The sequence below is a fragment of the Calliphora vicina genome, chromosome 3, assembly GCF_958450345.1.
Source record: "Calliphora vicina chromosome 3, idCalVici1.1, whole genome shotgun sequence".
NCBI classification, from domain to species: Eukaryota; Metazoa; Arthropoda; class Insecta; order Diptera; family Calliphoridae; genus Calliphora; species Calliphora vicina.
In genome coordinates this window covers 57,523,463-57,543,563 of record NC_088782.1, presented here as the reverse complement: position 1 = coordinate 57,543,563, position 20,101 = coordinate 57,523,463, and the positions used below count along the sequence as shown (strand labels likewise).

General features: G+C 30.4%; 1 protein-coding gene across 1 annotated transcript; it reads right to left on the bottom strand.

Moving 5' to 3' along the window:
• Nucleotides 1–432: 432 nt before the first annotated feature.
• LOC135954923 (heat shock protein 23-like) lies at nucleotides 433–1,336 on the bottom strand. The gene has a single exon (XM_065505168.1). It carries the CDS (start codon nucleotides 1,200–1,202, stop codon nucleotides 633–635), a length of 570 nt encoding a protein of 189 aa, XP_065361240.1. The 5' UTR covers nucleotides 1,203–1,336; the 3' UTR covers nucleotides 433–632.
• Nucleotides 1,337–20,101: the final 18,765 nt, after the last annotated feature.

Below are 20,101 nucleotides of genomic sequence, written 5' to 3'. Positions count from 1 at the left end.
AAAATTTTAAATATTTAAAAAATTTAAAAAAAATAAAATTTAAAATAACAATTGAAAAAAAAACAACTTTGGAGAAAAAATAAATTTTGTTTACTTAAAAATATTATTAAAATCTTTTCTAAATTTTAATTGGAAAATCTCAAATTCATTTCATCATATACCCTTCGTCTGTGATGGTGTAGGGTATAAATACTGTATTCAATGCAGATTATAGAATATGCAATGAGTTGGAAAATGCAGTATGGATTACCACATAATCGAATTAGTTTGGAGTACAGAGTTTAATCTCTATAATTGTTCAAGTGTTTTGTTAGTACAAAAAAAATAATAGACAAAAATATTAGATTAGTTTTCTAACTCCAACCTTATCCTCAAGTTACTACCTATGTTTTCAAACCTAATTGATTAAACAGAAAAAAAACACAATAGATATTTAAATTTTGGAATACTATAATTTTATTTTATTAAATATACATACATTTATTTAGTAGATAACAAATTTATATTGTATAAAAAAAGAACTTAAAAATTAAACAGACTATTGGACTCTCTGAGATGTCAAGATGATGACAATAAATGAAATATTAACTGAATACATATTTTTAGCTGAAATAAATTGTGTCAGCTAACTTTTACAATTTAGCTTGAGCCTTATCTGTATCACCATCTTCCTTCTCCTTGTCCTCATTGACATTTTCCTTGACATTCAAGTGTGCAGGGCCGACTTGTTGGATTTGAATTTGCCGCTCATTGGAGTTTTCTTCAATTTGTGGCTTAGGAACAGTAACGGTTAAAACACCATCCGAGGAAAGTGTGGACACAACCTTATTGGGATCATAGCCCTTGGGTAAGGCATAGCGACGTACAAAGTGTCTGGCAATGTAACCCTGATCATCTTCGCGTTCCTCATGTTTGCCCTCCACAATGACACAGTTATCCACTACTTTAACACTCAATTCGCTGGGCTTGAATTGTTGTACTTCCATGCATACCTGGAAACCATCCTTGCCAATGGTGGAAATGGGACCTGATGTTTGTTTGTCACGCAAACGCAGTGGTTGTGTTTGGTCGCCAGCATTGACCAAAGCCAAGTAGCCTGGATGTCGCACATAGTACGAAGGTGACTCGTAGAATGGTGAGCTATTCAAAGACAGGCGGCTAAGATCATTAGCTAAGCTCAACAATAGTGGTAGATTTGCCATCCTTTTTTTTGTTTTATCTGGTTCTTGTTATAAATATTATTAAAGTTTTCTGATTGTTTTAAAGTTGAGTTGTTTTACTTTAAAAAGGAAACTTCAGCAACGTTTTTTTATTTGTTTGATTTGTTTTATTCGCTTTGTTGTTTTCAACTAATGCCGCTAGTACTGTGCGGCCTATTATTTGTACCTCCGATTCATGCTACTCACTCTCTCACACACATATGATTATATTTATTGTATCTTTGTATATTGGATGGAATGGTGGATATCTCGATTATTCTACAACATTCAGCATTATTAAATATGTCTGTATGTAAAAATTTAATAAATAATTTTATTTATTTTGTTTGTTTGCAAAAAGTGAGAGTAGTTTGTTTATAAATGAAAAAAATATCAACAGCTATATTGTTGAGATAAGTGTGTGAGAAAAGAGAACAAATTAAAAAAGCTTATGAGTTTTTTGTTTGTTTTTGTTTATTGCTTTTTGCATGTCGTTAATAATTAAGAGAACTTTATTGAAATTTACTTTAATTCGGAAATGTTTATTTTTAAACAGTTTAATTAACATGTCTTGATAAATAAATTTACATGAGAGAACTGAGAATAAATTAATATTGAAGAGTGCGAATCGAAATATTGTGCCAGTAGGTCCAATCTAGGTCTCGAATAATCGAGAAAAAACTATATTTTTATTCGAATGAATAACATTTTTCAATTTTGATTAAAAAATTATTCAATCAATAACACGGTGCTACGATGGAAAAAACTTGGAAAACGATCTAGTGTGAGTTATAGAGCTTGATGAGTACATTACAAATTGTGTAAACAAATTTCAGAAACACCCTCAAATTCAAAAGTTATCCTGAAATAAACCGTTTTCAGTGATGTTCACCAACTTATCGATCTGAAACTCAGTCAGTTTTTGTCCGACTTTAAATTTTTTAACGGTTTTTTTTAACTGATTACGCTTTTAAATGACGTGCAGTTTTTGATACATTTGCAAGACCCCTTTCGCACTAGGCAATTTAGTTGAATGTATAAAGGAAATTTAGTTCTTAACAAAACATGATATTAATTATTCAAATCGGATCAAAATTGTAAAAGTTATTCAACTTTTCATTAACACAAATCAGAAAGCGAAACTATTTATAAAAACTTAAACAATTTCTTGGAATATAGATTTTATGCATATATTTTACGAAAGCTTAATTATTTACATATCCATAATTGTTTAAAATTTTGAAATCGGTCTAAAAATTTGTGAATTAGAGGTTGTAGTACTAACTACACTAAAACAGTTTTTTCAAAATAACTCAAAATTTTGAGGGTGTTTCAAAATCTTTGAAAACGGTTTTAGTATGTCCTCACCTAGGCCTACAACCTCCTCTTTTCAAGTTCTGACAAAAAGTGTTATTTTCTAGCAGAGTGTAATTGTCGATTAATCGAATAGTCGGGAAAATTTATTTTCAAGTTAAATTTAAAAAAAAAATTTTAACAAAAATTTGGACAAAAATATTGTAATGAAACGGGAACAATAGTTTATAATAGTATTCCAAGTTGGTTTAATTTCGACGTCTAATAACAGAACATTATGATACTGAACTTAAAAAAAAACTTGTGACTAATAAAGTCCTATGAAAGATTAAATTATCTGTAATTGAGTTATATCTCCATATTTTAAGTGTATAACGTAATTTTTTAAAATTTTTAGCTTTTATTTTGAAACATTTGTAAAATATAAATTTATTCAAAATATTGGCCATTGTTAGCTATGACCTTTTCCCATCTTTCTGGCAACATATGGATTCCGAGCCAAAAGAACTGCTAATATCGGATGCTCTATCCCAAAGAGAGCGTTCTGCATAGAGATGCTAATCGGGACTGATTTTTAAAAAAACCGGGGATCGGGATTTGGTAAAGAAACCCGACCCGGGGTTTAGGGATTTTCCGGAAATCTAAAATCCCGAAAATTATAAGAAAGAAACGTACATAATTATGTCTTTACAATTGAAAGTAAAATTTGTATTTAGCAATTAATTTTTATTAGACACTAAAAAGCATATTATTGTATCTATGTATGGCTTCGTCTGCCATTTTGGAACGAATTTTGTTTCCGACATTTGCTGCTGCCGAAAAACTTCTTTCACATTGGCAAAACCGTTTGCGAATACTTATAACAAATCTGCAAGTATTTTTACATTATAACTTTCGTTTCGTTATTGTTATTTGGGTTTTTTTACATTAATTAATAATATCTCTTAGCCTTTGAGCAATCGAAATATTTTAATTTTGTTCGAGCTTCTCATCTGAGATAAAATCAATTTCGTTTGAATAGGATTTAAATTGAGTTTTGTTAGATAACTTACAAAAAAAAGGTGAAGAATTGATTTTCCAGAACCCCACTCTAGGAAAACCTTTATAACTATGTTGTAGCAGGAGTTGTGCTTAACAACTTTGCTGAACATCACGATGCGATATTCGGGCATGTAGAATGTCAAAATGCATGAAAAAGGCACACAAAAATGACAATTTCCCTATTTATTTATGAAAATCGGGATTTGGAAAATCGCGAAAATTCCGTGATTCCCCGTTTCTGCATCGATCGAAACAAATAGTAGTCGACCGGGGCATTGTCTAAACTCTAGACAATAAAGCGGGTGAGGCAAAACTTCCCAACCACTTCATTCTAAATCAGTAATGCGCAGCCCATAGCACAATTGTGCAGAATCAAATCACACGTATTCTTATGCTCTTACATTTTAGTAGTCGTTGTCCACTCAACGAGACAACTAGGAATACGCATGAGGACTGGTGTATGACTTTTTCTTTATTTTTTCAGTTTTTGTATTTGTGTGTTTGTAGGTGCACTGAATAAAATAAAGAATTGAATGTGTTGGTGAGAGTAAGTGTATTGGTGAGAGGATTTATTTTTGGGAACCTCTGTTCTAAATACTTTTTAACTTGCAATAACATGTGAGCGTGATCACGTCTGGCTGCATGTTCTGGACGTTTTTCGGCCAATACTTGCGAATCAGCAGCTTATAATAGATAGGATCTTTTTGCCATGGATATTTGGCATTGGTGTTGATTCGGCTGGTTGGCCGGGCTTAACATGTGATCTCTTATGATATGGGTTATCGTAATGTATCCATTTTTCATTGCAAGTAAAAATTCGGTGCAAAAATAATTTTCTTTTATAGTGTTCAATCATAATTTCGAACATTGAAAATCGTTTGAATAGGAAATCTTTAAATTTAAATAAAACAAAGTGTGTTTGAGATATCATGGAAATTTTTAATTCGTTTGAAAGGCTTGTGAATGCCATTTTGCCGTGGCCCATCCAAATTGTAAAATTTACATGAGTCTGGCGCATAAAGCCCGATTTATCATGGGTTATGTTGGTTTTGAGGGCTGTTATTGTTTGTGGCTTATTCACATAGAGGTCAAATCGCACGATTTCGACGGTCGGTTAACTTCACCTCCACCGAGAGATTACCATTCCATCAAATGTGGCATGCGCTGTTTGTCGTTGCTGTCCAGCACAAAATTGACACCATACAGTGTCTTTTTCGGAATGCATTGAACGCTTTTGGATGTCATATGGATTAGTATCATCCCACATGCCGATATATTCCAATTTATGCCAAAAGAAGTTTGTAATCATCTACATATAGCAGACATATGACGCCGCCAGCCTAAAATCTATGCCAAACAGTGACTTTTTCGGGATGCATTGGACGCTCTTGGATGTCATGTGGATTGGTATCGTCCCAAATTCGACCATTTTGTTTGTTCACGTACACATTCATCCACGTGTTGATCTCCATATCCGTCCATGGTGATTTGGCAAAAAAAAACTGAATAAATTCCAGCCAATTTGATAGATGTAGCATCAACTGTCAAAGTTTGGAAGTGCCTATTGGAAGACCCTTTATTATATATCTATCTATTTTATTTCTACTATCTTGAATCCTCAAAACAGTAGTTCACCAATCAATGTAATTGAATATTTTTATTAAACAAATTTACATCATTGATGCTACTATTAAATTGTAGTTAAATTTCAACATAAAATGTATAATGATTAAAATTTTAAATTAGAATTTTTCAAATTCAGACTTATTTTATTGTTGGTGCTAACATCAGTTTAAGTTTTCATTGTTAAGGGTTATAGTTTGGGTAAACATTAGGTTAAATTTTTATTGTTAATGGGTTTAAGTTATGTAAAAATATTCTTATGCTAAATAGAAATTAGTATATTAATGTTTAGGTAAATTATTTACAAATTGTTTAATTATTTGGCCCACTTTTGTATATTTTAAGCAAATGAATTCAAATTTTCCTTGGAAGCCTTGATGTTAAATTAATAGAAATGTAGAAGATATTTAATTATTCCTACAATACGGCTAAAAAAATATATATAATAAAACTCAGCTGGTTTTAGTAACTGAAATTTTATGTAAATCGAATTGTATCTACAATATACAATTTTTTTTTTAATAAACAGCGTCTCAATTCTCACATTTATTCTGTATACATACATGTTATTTACAAATGTATGTTTGTACGTGTATAAATAATTCCAGTTTCATCCAGAAATTTCCTTATTCTTCTTTCCCTAATGTAAATGTTTCCTTTCGTATGTTTTTTTTTTCTTTTAATTTTTTATTTCATTTTGTTGCTTTTTTCCATTATGATGAACGATGAGAGAAACAAAAAAAAAAAACATAAAAAATAAACCCATACAAGTACAAAGTACAATATCGCAAAGATTTTTATTTATTTTATTTTTATATTGTGTCGCAGTCTCAATGCGGTTGCGTATCACTTGAATGTGTTTCCAGAATTCTCAACGCCCTTATTTCGAGGAGTACGAGAGTGAGTTTTTCACACTAGTACCTCGTCAGACGTGTTACCTACATTGTTTTTAAAAATGTTTATGCAGGGCAAGCTAAAATATGGCAATGATATGATCATGTCATTACCAGGCCAACCAAAAATATGCTCTAAAAAAACGACAAATATGTTGTTAAAATATAAAAAAATATGCACTAAAAATTGTTTGTTATACCCTACAGGTATAATGCGTTTGTGCAGATGTTTGTAACGCCCAAAAATATTACTCTAACACCCACCTTACCGTATACCGATCGACTTAGAATCACTTTCTGAGTCGATTAAACGATGTCCGTCCGTCTGGCTGGTCGGCTGGCTGTCCATGTAAACCTTGTGCGCAGAGTACAGGTCGCAATTTTGATGATATTTCGATCAAATTTGGTACATATTATTTTTTCGGCCCAAGGACGAAGCCTATTGAAACTGGCTGAAATCGGTCCATTATTTCACCTAGCCCCCATTCAAATGTCCTTCCGAAATTGGACTTTATCGGTCATAAATGTTTAATTTATATATGTATCTCTACAAATTCCGCTCCAAATAAGTTTTATATATTCAAAATTCATGTCACCAAATTTTGTTACGATCGGTCCATAATTAGTCATAGCTCTCATATAGACCCGCTTCCGAAAATCACGTTAACGTGCATAAATCGCTTAAAAATGTTGGTATACACACAAAATTCAACATAGTTAACTTTAATATAGACATAAATCTAACGACCTAATTTCATGGTGATCGGACCATAATTGGTTATAGCTCCCATATAAGGCCCATTTCCGAAAATCACTCAAAAATATAAGTTATTGAAATTTTAAAAGAAAAATGTTTTTGCTCTTTTACTTAGTGTAGGGTATTATATGGTCGGGCTTGACCGACCATACTTTCTTACTTGTTTTTGTTTAAAATTGAAAATTTTATTGAAAATTAAAAAAAACACCTTCCCCAAATTATACTTCAAAATAAAATTTTTAAATATTTTTAGGTAAACAAAATTTATTTATTTTTCCAGTAGTTGTTTTAATTTTTTGATTTAGCGTAAAAAAACTTTGTGAAAAAAATTCGGGTTAAAAAATATTTTTCCGATTTTGACCCATTGTAGGTCCAACTTGCTATGGTCTTAGATACGTCGGTGCAACGGTCTTTGAAATATCTATCATTAGATATCCATATTGTCTATAGTAATGACTTAGTAATCCAGATATAGGTCAAAAATAGGACAAAAATCGAGGTTGTCCTGGTTTTTTCCTTATATCTGACCGATAAACAGCAACCGAGCCGGGAGAATTCGGGAGATATTGATGTATGAATCGTGTATGTAAGTTATTTGGGGGCTTTGGAAAGTTAATTTCAACAGACAGACGGACATGGCTTAATCGACAATATTTATCTAGAGATATTCCTCATGCCCCAAAATTTATAGGATTAGGAGGGAGAGGAAGTTCCATATAATTTCTTAAAGTGTTTGGATTCTATATGAAGCTTTTTTAAAAAAGGTTAACATTTGAAATTATGTTATTCCCGTTTTCATATGAAACCCTTATAGTTTCACAAACCTTATGGAGAACGTGTCATTTTCTGATAAAAAATTGCATTGGTTACAATTGCATAATTAAGTTCAGCGAGCCGATTGTAGGGGGAGAAGGTTATTTCACGCATCAACGTACGAACACATTTTGCACAATTGTACAAAGATTTATTTTTGAGCTCAATACTGAAACATTGTTGCCACATTCATTCAAACGAAATTTAAATAAGAATAATAATTTGTAGCTGAAGAATTTAATGTGGTTTTGTAGTAATTTATGTATAACGTCTGTTTCTTTTAACTAAATTCGCATAGAAAAAGTTAAACAAAGTGTTAACAATTAAAAGTGCTTCATTGATTTTCAAAAATCAAGGAAAAACAATGATCTCGTATTTATTTATACTACAATTCAGCGCAAAATTAAGGCTATACGGCTGATGAATCCTTGAATTTAATCACTTGATCGAGATGATCTAAAGAGCTCGCTTTGTCACGATGAAGCACGTTTTTATTTTATAAAGACTTTAGGCAAATTGACTGTGGTTTTTCTGAAGAAAAATTATTTGTCTCGTCTTAATAGAAGCATGTATAAACTCGATGTCTATGTCGATTTTTTACATAAAAATTAACTTTCGGAAGCTCCCCGATAATGTAATGAACTGGAGAAACTCAAACTTTCTGAATTGTTTGCGTTGAAAAAATTATCTAAATCGATTTATAAATGGAGCACAAAGACCCACGATTGAAATTAAAATTTTACTACATAAAGACCTACGATTGAAGCTTAAATTTTACTACATAAAAAGACCTACGATTGAAGCTAAAATTTTACTACATAAAGACCTACGATTGAAGCTAAAATTTTACTACATAAAAAAGACCTACGATTGAAGCATTGTCTGATCATTTCGATGAGTTGCGGAAGCCCTCTATATTTACCCATAGATTTCCACAATAATTTCGTCTGTATAAATATATCTCGGGGAATTGTTCCACAATATTTCTGCAATTTAGGGCTCTCTAACACTTACTGCCAACTTCATTACCTTTAATAATATTTTGACCTGATATTCATCACAGTTTGTGTGATTACTGGACTTCCACTCATCTCTCAATAGAATAATGGTGATGACTTCCTTGGTCTAATGTATTTGAGAAGTCATAAATCGTTTTTTATGTCCTCTAAGTGAAATTTGATTTTTACAAATTTTTTCGAAGAATTACTCCAGAAGGTATCTTCAAGTCAAGACTACATATGTCCAGATCTGCAATTGCACTACCATCAACATTATTGAGACCTGCTACTCAGCACTGTTTACAATAACGGGACTCTCTCAGTTATCCATCAGTGTAATGATTGTGGAGATCTCCTTGACCCAATGAATTTATGAGACCATGGAATCTGTTAAAGTCTCGCTAAGTAAAGTTCGAAGAATTACTGCAGAAGGTATCTTCAAGTCAAGACCACATATGTCCAGATCTGCAATTGCACTACCATCAAAATTATTGAAATCTGCTAATCAGCACTGTTTACAATAACTGGGCTCTCTCAGTTATCCATCAGTGTAATGATTGTGGAGATCTCCTTGACCCAATGAATTTATGAGACCATGGAATCTGTTAAAGTCTCGCTAAGTAAAGTTCGAAGAATTACTGCAGAAGGTATCTTCAAGTCAAGACCACATATGTCCAGATCTGCAATTGCACTACCATCAAAATTATTGAAATCTGCTACTCAGCACTGTTTACAATAACTGGACTCTCTCAGTTATCCATCAGTGTAATGATTGTGGAGATCTCCTTGACCCAATGAATTTAAGACACCATGGAATCTGTAATAGTCTCACTAAGTGAAGTTTGCATTTCAAAGATGAGTACCTGAACGATAGGATTGAACATATTTCCAACATGGGTGAAAAAATTAGAGTTCTTGGATTTAAGATGTCGAGATGTCTTAATCTGAAATTGGGTGCTTAGAGCCGATTCCTTGATATGAAGATGAAATTAATCGTTTTACAGTACTCAGCATATTGCCAAAGAGGTTGTAGGTAATCGAAGTTTTTGTGATACTCAGATTCAATTTTGCATGACCTGATTACTAATCTCTCTCATGGTGAAAGGATTCGAGACGTCATGGAATGGGTTTTAATCGCAGTAAGTGAAATTTTCCTTTCAAATCTGAGTATCCGAACCTCATAATATTGGGTTGTTTATTGTGACTCTTTATATTCCTTGATATGAAGACATAATGTATCGTTTTCAAGCTCTTGTTACTATTTTATTACTCTTAATATTATTGGGACTTGCTACTCAGTACTGTGTATAACTATGGACTCTCTTTGTTATTAGTCAGTGGAATGATTGTGGTGATCTCCTTGTCCCAATGGATTTGAGAGGTCGTGAAAACGATTTTAATCTCACTAATTGAAAATTTAATTTCAAAGAAGGTTATTCGAACCTTCTTATATTAAGATCATTGTGTCTCAATCTGAACTTGGTAATTGTAGCCTATTGCTTAATTTGAAGATACAATGGATCGTTTGGTGGTTTTAGACATTCGAACTTTTGTGAATATTGAGTTGATTATTCAGTCTCAATCTGGCTTTGCTCCTTCTATCATATTCCTTGATATGACAGGCGGGGATCCGGAGGGGTGCAAAAAGGGAATTCCCCCCAAAAACCAAAGTGGATCGTTTTACTGTATTCTACACATTGTCTAATAAGCTGTAGACCATGGAGCTCTTGTGAGTAACAAAAAGTAACTGAACAAAGCTAAAAACTTAGCATCCTTAGACTGAGGTTTTCTCCAAAGTTTTGGGGGATTGAAGTTATGTATTATTCTCCTTTTATGAGGGTTTGGTTAAGTTATATGGAAGACACGAGTTGCTGGTTTCGTCCATAGAGGCTAATAAGACCCATTATGTTTTTTTCTTCTGAGGGTTAACATCAAAGTCACATCTGGTGGACTTAACGTATTGCTTTTCTGAAGCAATAATTGTATCTTTTGGATATTTATTTTATAAATTTTCACACCGAAAGGCAGAGTCTTTGGCAACTTTGATTGTTGCAAACTAAACCAAACAGAAAAGAAACAAAAACCAACAACCATCCGACCAAACAGCTGTTGTTGTTGGTGGTGTTGTGCATTTATTTCGTTGTTTTTTTTTTTGTTTTGTTTTTGTAATCTTGTTGCCGGTACAATGACCGTCATTTTAAGCTGTTTGTTGTTGTACGTGTTGTTGGCGTAGTCGTCGCTGCTGCTGCTACTAGCTCTCTTTAGCATAGCTGTAACTTGTGAATAAAATACAAAATATAAATATTTTTTATATTAGTTTAGTTTTTGTTTCCAATTATAAATATTTATTTTCCAAATTATTTATTAAGTAAATAAAGTATTTGTCTAATTTATTTATAATATCTGCAGTTAAATTTATGCATATTTATATCTTTTAAAACCAAATAAATTATAAATAAAATCATTTTATATTAGTTTAATTAAATTATATGGATATTTTTTTAGAAAATAGTAAAATTTTACATATTCAAATAAAGTAAAGTTGAATAAAATTTAAATTTATTTCATTTAGATACAAACAAAATCAACTAAGTATTTTATTTAGAATATTTATTCAAACAAAATACAAAAAACTAAAATTATTCAAACAAAAAATGATTGAATAGAAATAATTCTAATAAAACTTTAGAAATATTTTTATTTCTCACAAATTTGAAACAAATAAATTTATTTTTCCAAAAAATACTGAATAGAAATAATTCTAATAAATGTGAAAGAATATTTTTATTTCACAGTAATTGCTTACAAATAATTTTATTTTTACAAAAATTACTTGAATTAACACTGGCGTTTTTTTTTTCTTTTCAAAACTATTGAATATGTATATAGAAATAAATATGCAACAGAAAAACGTTTTAAGTAACCAACGAACCTATTTCTGCCGCAACAGAAAAGTTTGGCCTTTAACGCTTTGACGCTTATGGTGTCCCAAATGTTTAACATTGGATATTTTCAAACTAAACTTCTTTTTGTAATCAATTGCAATACAAACCAACTATTTATAAACAAAACTTTATTTTCTTTGAAGTTTGGAACCACTGATCAGGAAAAGTAAAACAAATAATTCAATTTTATTTTTGGTAATTTCGAAGTTTTTTTTATTATATTAAAAAGTGATTTGTAATAGATTAGTGCAGTTTCAAAGCAGTTTTTCGGTTGATTTTGTTAGAATGGTAAGTAAAGATTGTGATTAAATTGATTTTTTCTAAAAAGAAGATTTTAAACTATCCGCAATATCAGATTTCTTGTAAGGGACACAGGTGTCCCAATATGCATGAAAGGTCGAAATGTTTATATAAAATTTTTATATATTTAGGTCTATAAAACTACTAGAATATTCCGAAGCTACTGGTCCACTGAACCAGACATGGGGGTGCCATGTATAGCTTCTGCTATGCCTCTTTCACGGTTTGAGGAACTAAGAAAAAAATTACATTTCTGTAACAGTAGTCGCAATTATTAACTTCTCTTGAATTTAGACAAGTTTTAGTACAACAGTTCAACATCCATAACAAAAAAGATAATGAAAAAAAAACTTCGCGTAATCGATGTCTGCAATGTGCTAAGTGTGCAATTTGCAATGTTCATTTATGCTTCATAATGAAACGAATTACAAATTTATTTCAGATTTAACTTATTTTTTTCTTAATTTGGGAATGGAAAAATTCCGGGATATTCGGAACCCTAATTAGCTGATATCTATTATTCTATTTTTAAATAGAATTGCAAAAAATTTAGTTTGCACTATTTTTTATCAGCTTTAGTACTTATAATGCGTATTTCTTAACTAACACTAAAAAAAATAGTGATAGTGATAATTTTTTAACTATCACTAAACGAAGATTTAGTGCAAAAATCTGCACTACAATTAATTAGTGCAAAATTTTAACCTGCAATCAAAAAAAGGCTGCATTAAACATACTATCACTAAATTTTCAAAAATGATTAGTCATGAAATTGTTGAATCCAAATTCGAAAAATAAAAATTTTAAATATTTTTTGTTATTTTTAATGAAATATTAGTCTTAAGTTTTAAATTAGTGTACAGAAATAAACTTAAAACATTTTGAACTTAAAAATTTAGTGCAAAATTTGAAGTTGCACTCAAATTAGTGCAAAAAAGTTGGAATAAACTGAGGATTGCATTTTTTTAAATCAACTAATTTAATTTTGAGTGCAAAATTTTTTAACTCACTATCACTAATGTTTAGTGAGGCTGCAAATTTTCAACTCATCACTAAATATGAACAAAATGATTGCACTAATTTTGCACTATCACTAAGTATTAGTGCAAACTGCAAAATTAGTGCACTACCCCCATCTATGCTACTTAATCATTGACTATCACTATAATATGAACACAGATTTATGGTTTTAATTGGATGTTTATTATTAATTTAAATCGTGAAGAACAAAATTCATGAATTATTTTTAAAAACAGTTTTTAAAGTAATTAGTTGTTCAAAATGATCGTCTGACATTGCATTCCTCCTAGGGCTATTTAATAACCCTGCAAGTGAAAATAGACGTTCAACTGGAGCCGATGAAGTAATTGGAGTATTATATTTAATAAAAACTTCATAAATTCTAGGATATTTCCTTAAATTTTTTAACGATGTGTCAATGTCACAAATATATGAAAGTAATTCATTTTCCGATGGTGTTACAGTTTTATCAATGGCATCTAAAAGAATAATGTGTTAAACAAATATTGGTAATAATTATGTTTTAAAATTCTAATGATAACCTACGCCAAGTAGGATATCTTGCAACTAAGCATTTATTTAGTTTCTTTTACAATATCTATGAACGTATTACCTGATCCATATTCTAAAAAATTTGTCTTGCATTTGTTTACAGATTTATCCTCACGGATGTTTTCCAACACTTCTACATTGTTCATTGCTGAAGTTACAATTTCATGTATTTCAAATTTGTTTACTTCCGTTGTCTCTGAAATAATGTTGTACCATTTTAGTTTTATTTCTGGATGACTTACAGATGCAATTATTGCTTCATGAGCCAATTCATTTAATTTAAAAAAGTTGATAAAACGTCGCTCAATTGAGGCCAAGATTTCATTTATAATGTTTTGTTTTATAACACAGCAGTCATTTAACACAATTTTTTTGTATCTTAGTTTTATAGTTACTAACGTTGGTAACAAAAATCCGTAAAATATTCCATCTGACTGTAAAAAGTCTATTGCCAACGAAATAGGTTCCATTATTAAAAGATAATCTTTTAAATATTGTATATCAATTCTGGTGAAGGGAGGTATGTTAAGTGCTTCACATACATCTTCCAATTTGTCTTCAAATTTTATGAGTCTTTTAATGGAGTCGTATAAAGAATTCCACCTTGTTACGGTTGGCGTTAAAAAATAACCTTTTCCTAAAATTTCTGAAATTTTTTCTGATGTTTTTGGTCTGCTGCATTTGTTCCATATTTCATTACATTTACTTATAGTCTACAATAATTAAAAAAAAAATGTTATGAAGGTCAAATGAAAATTAGTAAATAAATTAATTATTATTTAAGATCATTATAGTCAGAACTTACTAACAATAATTAACTTGATTTTCGTCTTACTGTGGGTAAGAACGTGTATATACAAAATTCTACACAACCGAATGTAGCATTTATATTTAATATTTTTGTACATTGACTTCTTTTAACTTACCTTCAAATGGTTATCAAATAAAGTTGCGCGTTTTAAAATACTAATATAATCTGATGTTCCAATCAAATTTAAGGTGTGAGAGGCACATCTTATATGTTTAGGGAGTTTAATTTTTTTATTTTCTATTTCTACATCATCTAAATAACTTCCATATGCCGAAATCCCAAACTCTTTGAATGCTTTAACAAAATTCGAAGCGTTGTCTGTAACAGTAGCCACAACCTGTTGAGGTTTAATTCCGAAAGTCGAATTTATAGTTGTCATAATTTCTGCAATTTTATCAAAAGTATGTGGACTCCAAAAGCGTTTGCATGCCAATATAAAAGATTCCTTCTCCATTGACTCTTCATTAATTAAATGGGCGGTACATCCAAAGAAACTCTTTTTGCCAGCACTCCATATATCAGCCGTTGTGCAAATAAATTTAGATTTTTTAATCATTTCTTTTACGGTAAAAATATATTGCTGATACTCTTTTTCCATTAAATTTGTAATTGTGGCTCTGCACGGAAGTTTTTCATTTTTAAACAAATTTTGAAAAGATTTGCGTTCAACTATTGATACTGGACTCATTGTATCGGCAATAAACAACAGAATTTTTTTTTCAAATTCGTCTTTCTTATTTTTTTTCTTTATATTAAGTTTTTGGTATTCATTGTATTTTTCAGAACTACATTTCTTAAGGTGAGTGAGAATATTTGAATTTGATTTCGAGCTTCCTTTTAACGATTTGGAACACGTTTTACATAAAGCCAAAATTTTGTCTTTTTCATTCAGCTAAATATGGTTTACAGAAATATATAAAAGTTGTTATATTAAAGTATATATGGTACTTACTTCTTTAATTTCAAAATATCGTTGAATTATTTTTGAGCATCGCTTTTGTTTTTCCATAGCAAACGAAGGATCTTTTTCATAATCGTCGGAAGAAAAATCTTCATCGTCCGAGCTCATTTTCACACAAAAATATTTTTTTTTCTTATAAAATTGTTGAAAAATTTGTTGTTAAATATTTGACTTTATTTTCACAAATAAAATTATTCAAAGAAAATTTCTATGAATAAAAAAGTATTCAAAAATTTTTTGTTGATTATTTAAATATTTTTCTTTTTTTGGAGAAATAAAATTATTCAAAGAAAATTGCTTTGAATAAAATCTATCAACAAATTTTCGAATAAGTAAAATAATATTTTATTCATATCTAGTTGAATAAACTAAATTAATATTTAATTTTTACTATAAAAATACAATTTGAAAATAATTACATGATATCATATTGATTAGAATATTTTAAAATCTATTCATTACATAATAAATAAAATACAACTTATTGTTACTAAAATACTAATAATATTATTATAATTTTATAAATTTTTATTCAAAACTTTTAAGTATAATTAATTTAATATCGTATTCTAATGAAATCAAATAATATTTAATTATTTATATTCTAAATAGATATATGTTAATTAGTATCCTATTTTGAATAATATAGAATGATTTCAACATAAATTTATTTTTTCAAATATAACTAAAATTCAAAAATAATTAAGTTTTTGGAAATATTTTGAATAAAAATATTCACAATTTACAGCTATGCTCTTTAGTTATTGTCAGCTGTTTTTTGTTGTCGTTGTTGGTAGCTGTTTTGCACTGAGTATGTGTGATTGTCGTCTGCATTATTATCAAAGTGTATATTTTTATTTTTAGCCATGTAGAACCGGTATCTATGTATGTACGTACGTACATAAATGTCCCAGCATTTATGGAAGTCGTCAATGTATCCCTTATAGACAGTAATTGTCACTAGTCTCTGACCACTTGTCTGACTCTATTTTATATATTTTGGGTCATTTGTGCTAATTGTAGCGCAAAGAGAAGCCAATTGGTTACTTTATACATCCCATGTAATCTAGCATGAAGACAATTGTTACAAATTGTGTTGATATAATTCTCCTAGTTTATTTCTATTTGATTAAGTATACCGACATCCCATGTAACCTAGCGTGAAGTCAATTGTCACTTTAGTGTCTCTAAGTAAACTAGAGGGTAGTCACTTTAAATGTTTATTTTGTAATGCACTTTAGAAAGTAGTTATTTTATCCAACATAAGTATTCTATTGGAGCGTTGTCGGAGGAAGATTTGTTTATAAGCAATCGGTTATTGAACTGTAGGGTCAATTGACCCCCAGCTTAGGACTAGTCACGTAACTAGTCACCATAAATGATTGGTAAAATCACTACTTCGGGACAGTCTTCTAGAACAGCTGGGGTGTATTCATGGTTACATACACACACACACCCTTACTTACACATGCGCTGCTTGCAATACTCTCGGATACGTGCACACAGATACTACTATTGCAAATTTCCAGTCGTTTTCCAAGCAAAACCGGTCTCATTTTGCCGGTATCATTATGTTGTACATACCTACCTACAAAGCATACATTGTTTTTACTTGAATCTTTTTAAGGGACTCGTATCTATGATTTTCTAAAGCGTTTTTTTTTTTTTATTACTAATTTCTCTATATGCATTTATTTCATTTCTTAGCATGAGCTTTTTTCAACGTTTATGCAACGAGAAATTTTTTTAAAGAAAATTCCATCACGAAATGTCGTGGATAATTTCGTGTTAATAGATTGAACTTGAATTGTAGCAAGTATATTAAAATGCATAAATAAATAAATAGATAGATGAGTACTGAAATATGTTTAAGTGGATTTAACATATAATAGGTTCATAATTTCATCATGACCAATTAATATCTGCTCCTCATAGTAATTGGTGATTTATTGTATGTTTATATGAATTTATGTAGATAAAGGCATTTGAAATACATTTCATTTAACATATATATAACTTAGAACCGAGATATACATAACAATATTTACAAAATATCAAAGTAGTCGTGGGTTTTTGTTTTTATCTCAGCTATGTATTTATGGTCCTACACCATGTATGGGTCCAGAGGTCTCACCCATGTCATCGTATTCCTGAATATATACCCAAAAAGATATTGAGAACTTACAAACATAATCACGAGCTGTCATGCTGTATTGTATAAGAAGTATTCTCATACAGTTTAAAACTATAAAAATCTGTATAAAATTTAAATAACATATTTATTTCTATTGTGGTGATCTATTTCCTCTAAAGGGTTTGAGACTTTATGTCATTAGTTTCAATTTCTCTATGTGAAATTTTCACTTCAATGTTGAGCATCCGAACCCTTTAATATTGAATTGTTAATTCTGTCTCCATCTGAATTTCATCGTTAGAACATTTTTTTCTTTTTTGTATCCGAAACGTTTAATATTGAGTTGATGATTCTGTCATAATCTGAATTTGGGTCCTTAGAGCCCATTTCTTGATATGAATATACAATATATCGTTTTAGAGTACTCAACATATTGCTACAGTTGTTGTAGACCTTTAAGCTCTTGTGATAAAGAAGTGGCCACTTAAAATCCGTAAGCACTGTAGTAATCATAAAAACGCCCCTTGTTATCAAAATGGAAAAAATATTTACATACGTTTTTAATAACAAATCTACCGTTATTCTACACTGAATTGGAAGTCATTATGTTTTGTATTAAAAAGTGTAGACACTGTGGAAAAAGAAGCTAGAGAAAAAATTGTGCACAAATATCTAGAAAATCCGACTTTGTCGGGTTATAAGATAGCCAATATCTGATATCTTGAATATCTTTATATATGAATACGTAAAATTCAATAAAAATATTAATTTTGCAGGCAATCCGCAGCTGCGGTTTGAAGAGTCAAGCTTTTCATACATGTTTTTAAAGAATTTTCAGAATTACATATATATAAAAAGAGTGTTTGGAAAAGCGATTGCTGTCATTTATAAGACATCACACATCTGATACAAAGTTTTAGACAAGTTGTCATTAATCAATGACAAGTTTTCATTACTCAAATACAACTATGAAGTGGTGTAATGAGAATAATATTGATGTTATACCAAAACACATCAATTAAACAAATTGTCCAAATCTTCGTCCAAACGAGATATATTGGGCAATTGTTAAACGTAAATTGAAAAAGAGTGCAGGTTCTGTAAATAACCAGATTTTGATGAGAACAAAGTGGAATAAATATGCTGGAATAACGGTAGAAGTGGGATGAAATGTTGTGCAGCTATTAATGGGAGGCATAAGAAGAAAAGTCAGAAAATTTATTCGCAATAAAGACTTATAAACCTACAGTTATATTTTTTTAAAGCTTAATAAATGACCTTTAATTTCATGTATAAAATGTTAACATACGCTGTTTCATTTAAAAGTTATGCTCGCTTTAATCCGTACAGATTTTAAGTGGCCACTTCTTTAATCAATGCCATTATTTCAATACCTTCAGTATTATTGAGGCCTGGTACTTAGCACAGTGATTTCTCTCAGTTATCCCTTAATGGAATGATTGTTGCGATGTTCTTGACCCAACAAATTGGAGCTGTCAATGAATCGGTTTTAATCTCTCTAAGTCAAATTTACATTTTTATGATTAATATCCGGAACTTTTAATACAGAGTAGATTATTCCATCTCAATCTTATTGTTAGAGTTTTCTATATGTTTGTCGCCCTGACATGTAACTGTGGCCTAAGAACTTTAAAGTTTTAACTAACTTGAATATAGCTACTGGTGTTTTATTGAAATTCTTGGGTTCCCATTAGGAAATGCGGTAGAGGGAAGCAGTAATTGGTTCCTCGGGTTTACTTCTAGCACATAATATGAAAGGAACCTGACACTTTAACGACGCGATATCCTAAGATTGGGTTTAATAACACCTTTTAGGCACTCTGTACAAACTTCTTTTAATGAATGGAACATTGGCAGCCTTATCCCATAATTTCAAAGAGAAGTTTTCTGATATTTACATATATAGGATGCAATTAAAGTTCTGATATTGAAATTAAACTATATTATTGGTTGTATGACTTAAAAATGCGTAATTTTTTAAAATTTTTAACTTTTATTTTGAATCATTTGTACAATATAAATTTATTCAAAGAATTTGGCCTTTGTTAGCTATGACCTCTTCCCATCTTTCTGGCAATATACAGATTTCGAGCCAAAATAGCTGCTCAGCTTTTGAGGCCAAGAACGAATCAAGCTAATATCGGATACTCTGTTCCAAAGTGAAGCGTATTCGAGAGAGAGCGTTCTGCATCGATCAAAACAAATAGTAGTCGGACGAGCCACGGTCACAGTGGGGCGGAATCGCAATTTTTTGGAAATAAATCTGACATTTCTAAACGGCTGGTCCGATGGGGGCTCAAAGTACCTTCGACATGTAAAATTTTTAAACACGTGCCATTTTTTGTTTCCTATCCGATTTCAAAGATTTTTATATTTTCGGAAAGCCCTCTGCTAGGTCTTGAAAAAAACATGCTTGCATGTACTATTTATCTCTTAATATTTCTGAGTTATAGGCATTTCAAAATTGAAATTTTAAAATTTTGACATACCTTTGTCCGCTTTTTTTAAAAATATAGGGCGTACTTTTGGACCGAATGGACTAGAATTTGTTTTGTTAGTTAGACAACTAAATTATCAATAATATAAAAAAGATTTCCGAGCAATATCGATTATGAATCCAAAAATAAACGATTTTCAATTTAAAAAATAAAAAAATAGTAAAATTTTGCTGTTGTTTGGACAAAAAGATGACTTAACTCTTTTTCTATTAAAAAACTTT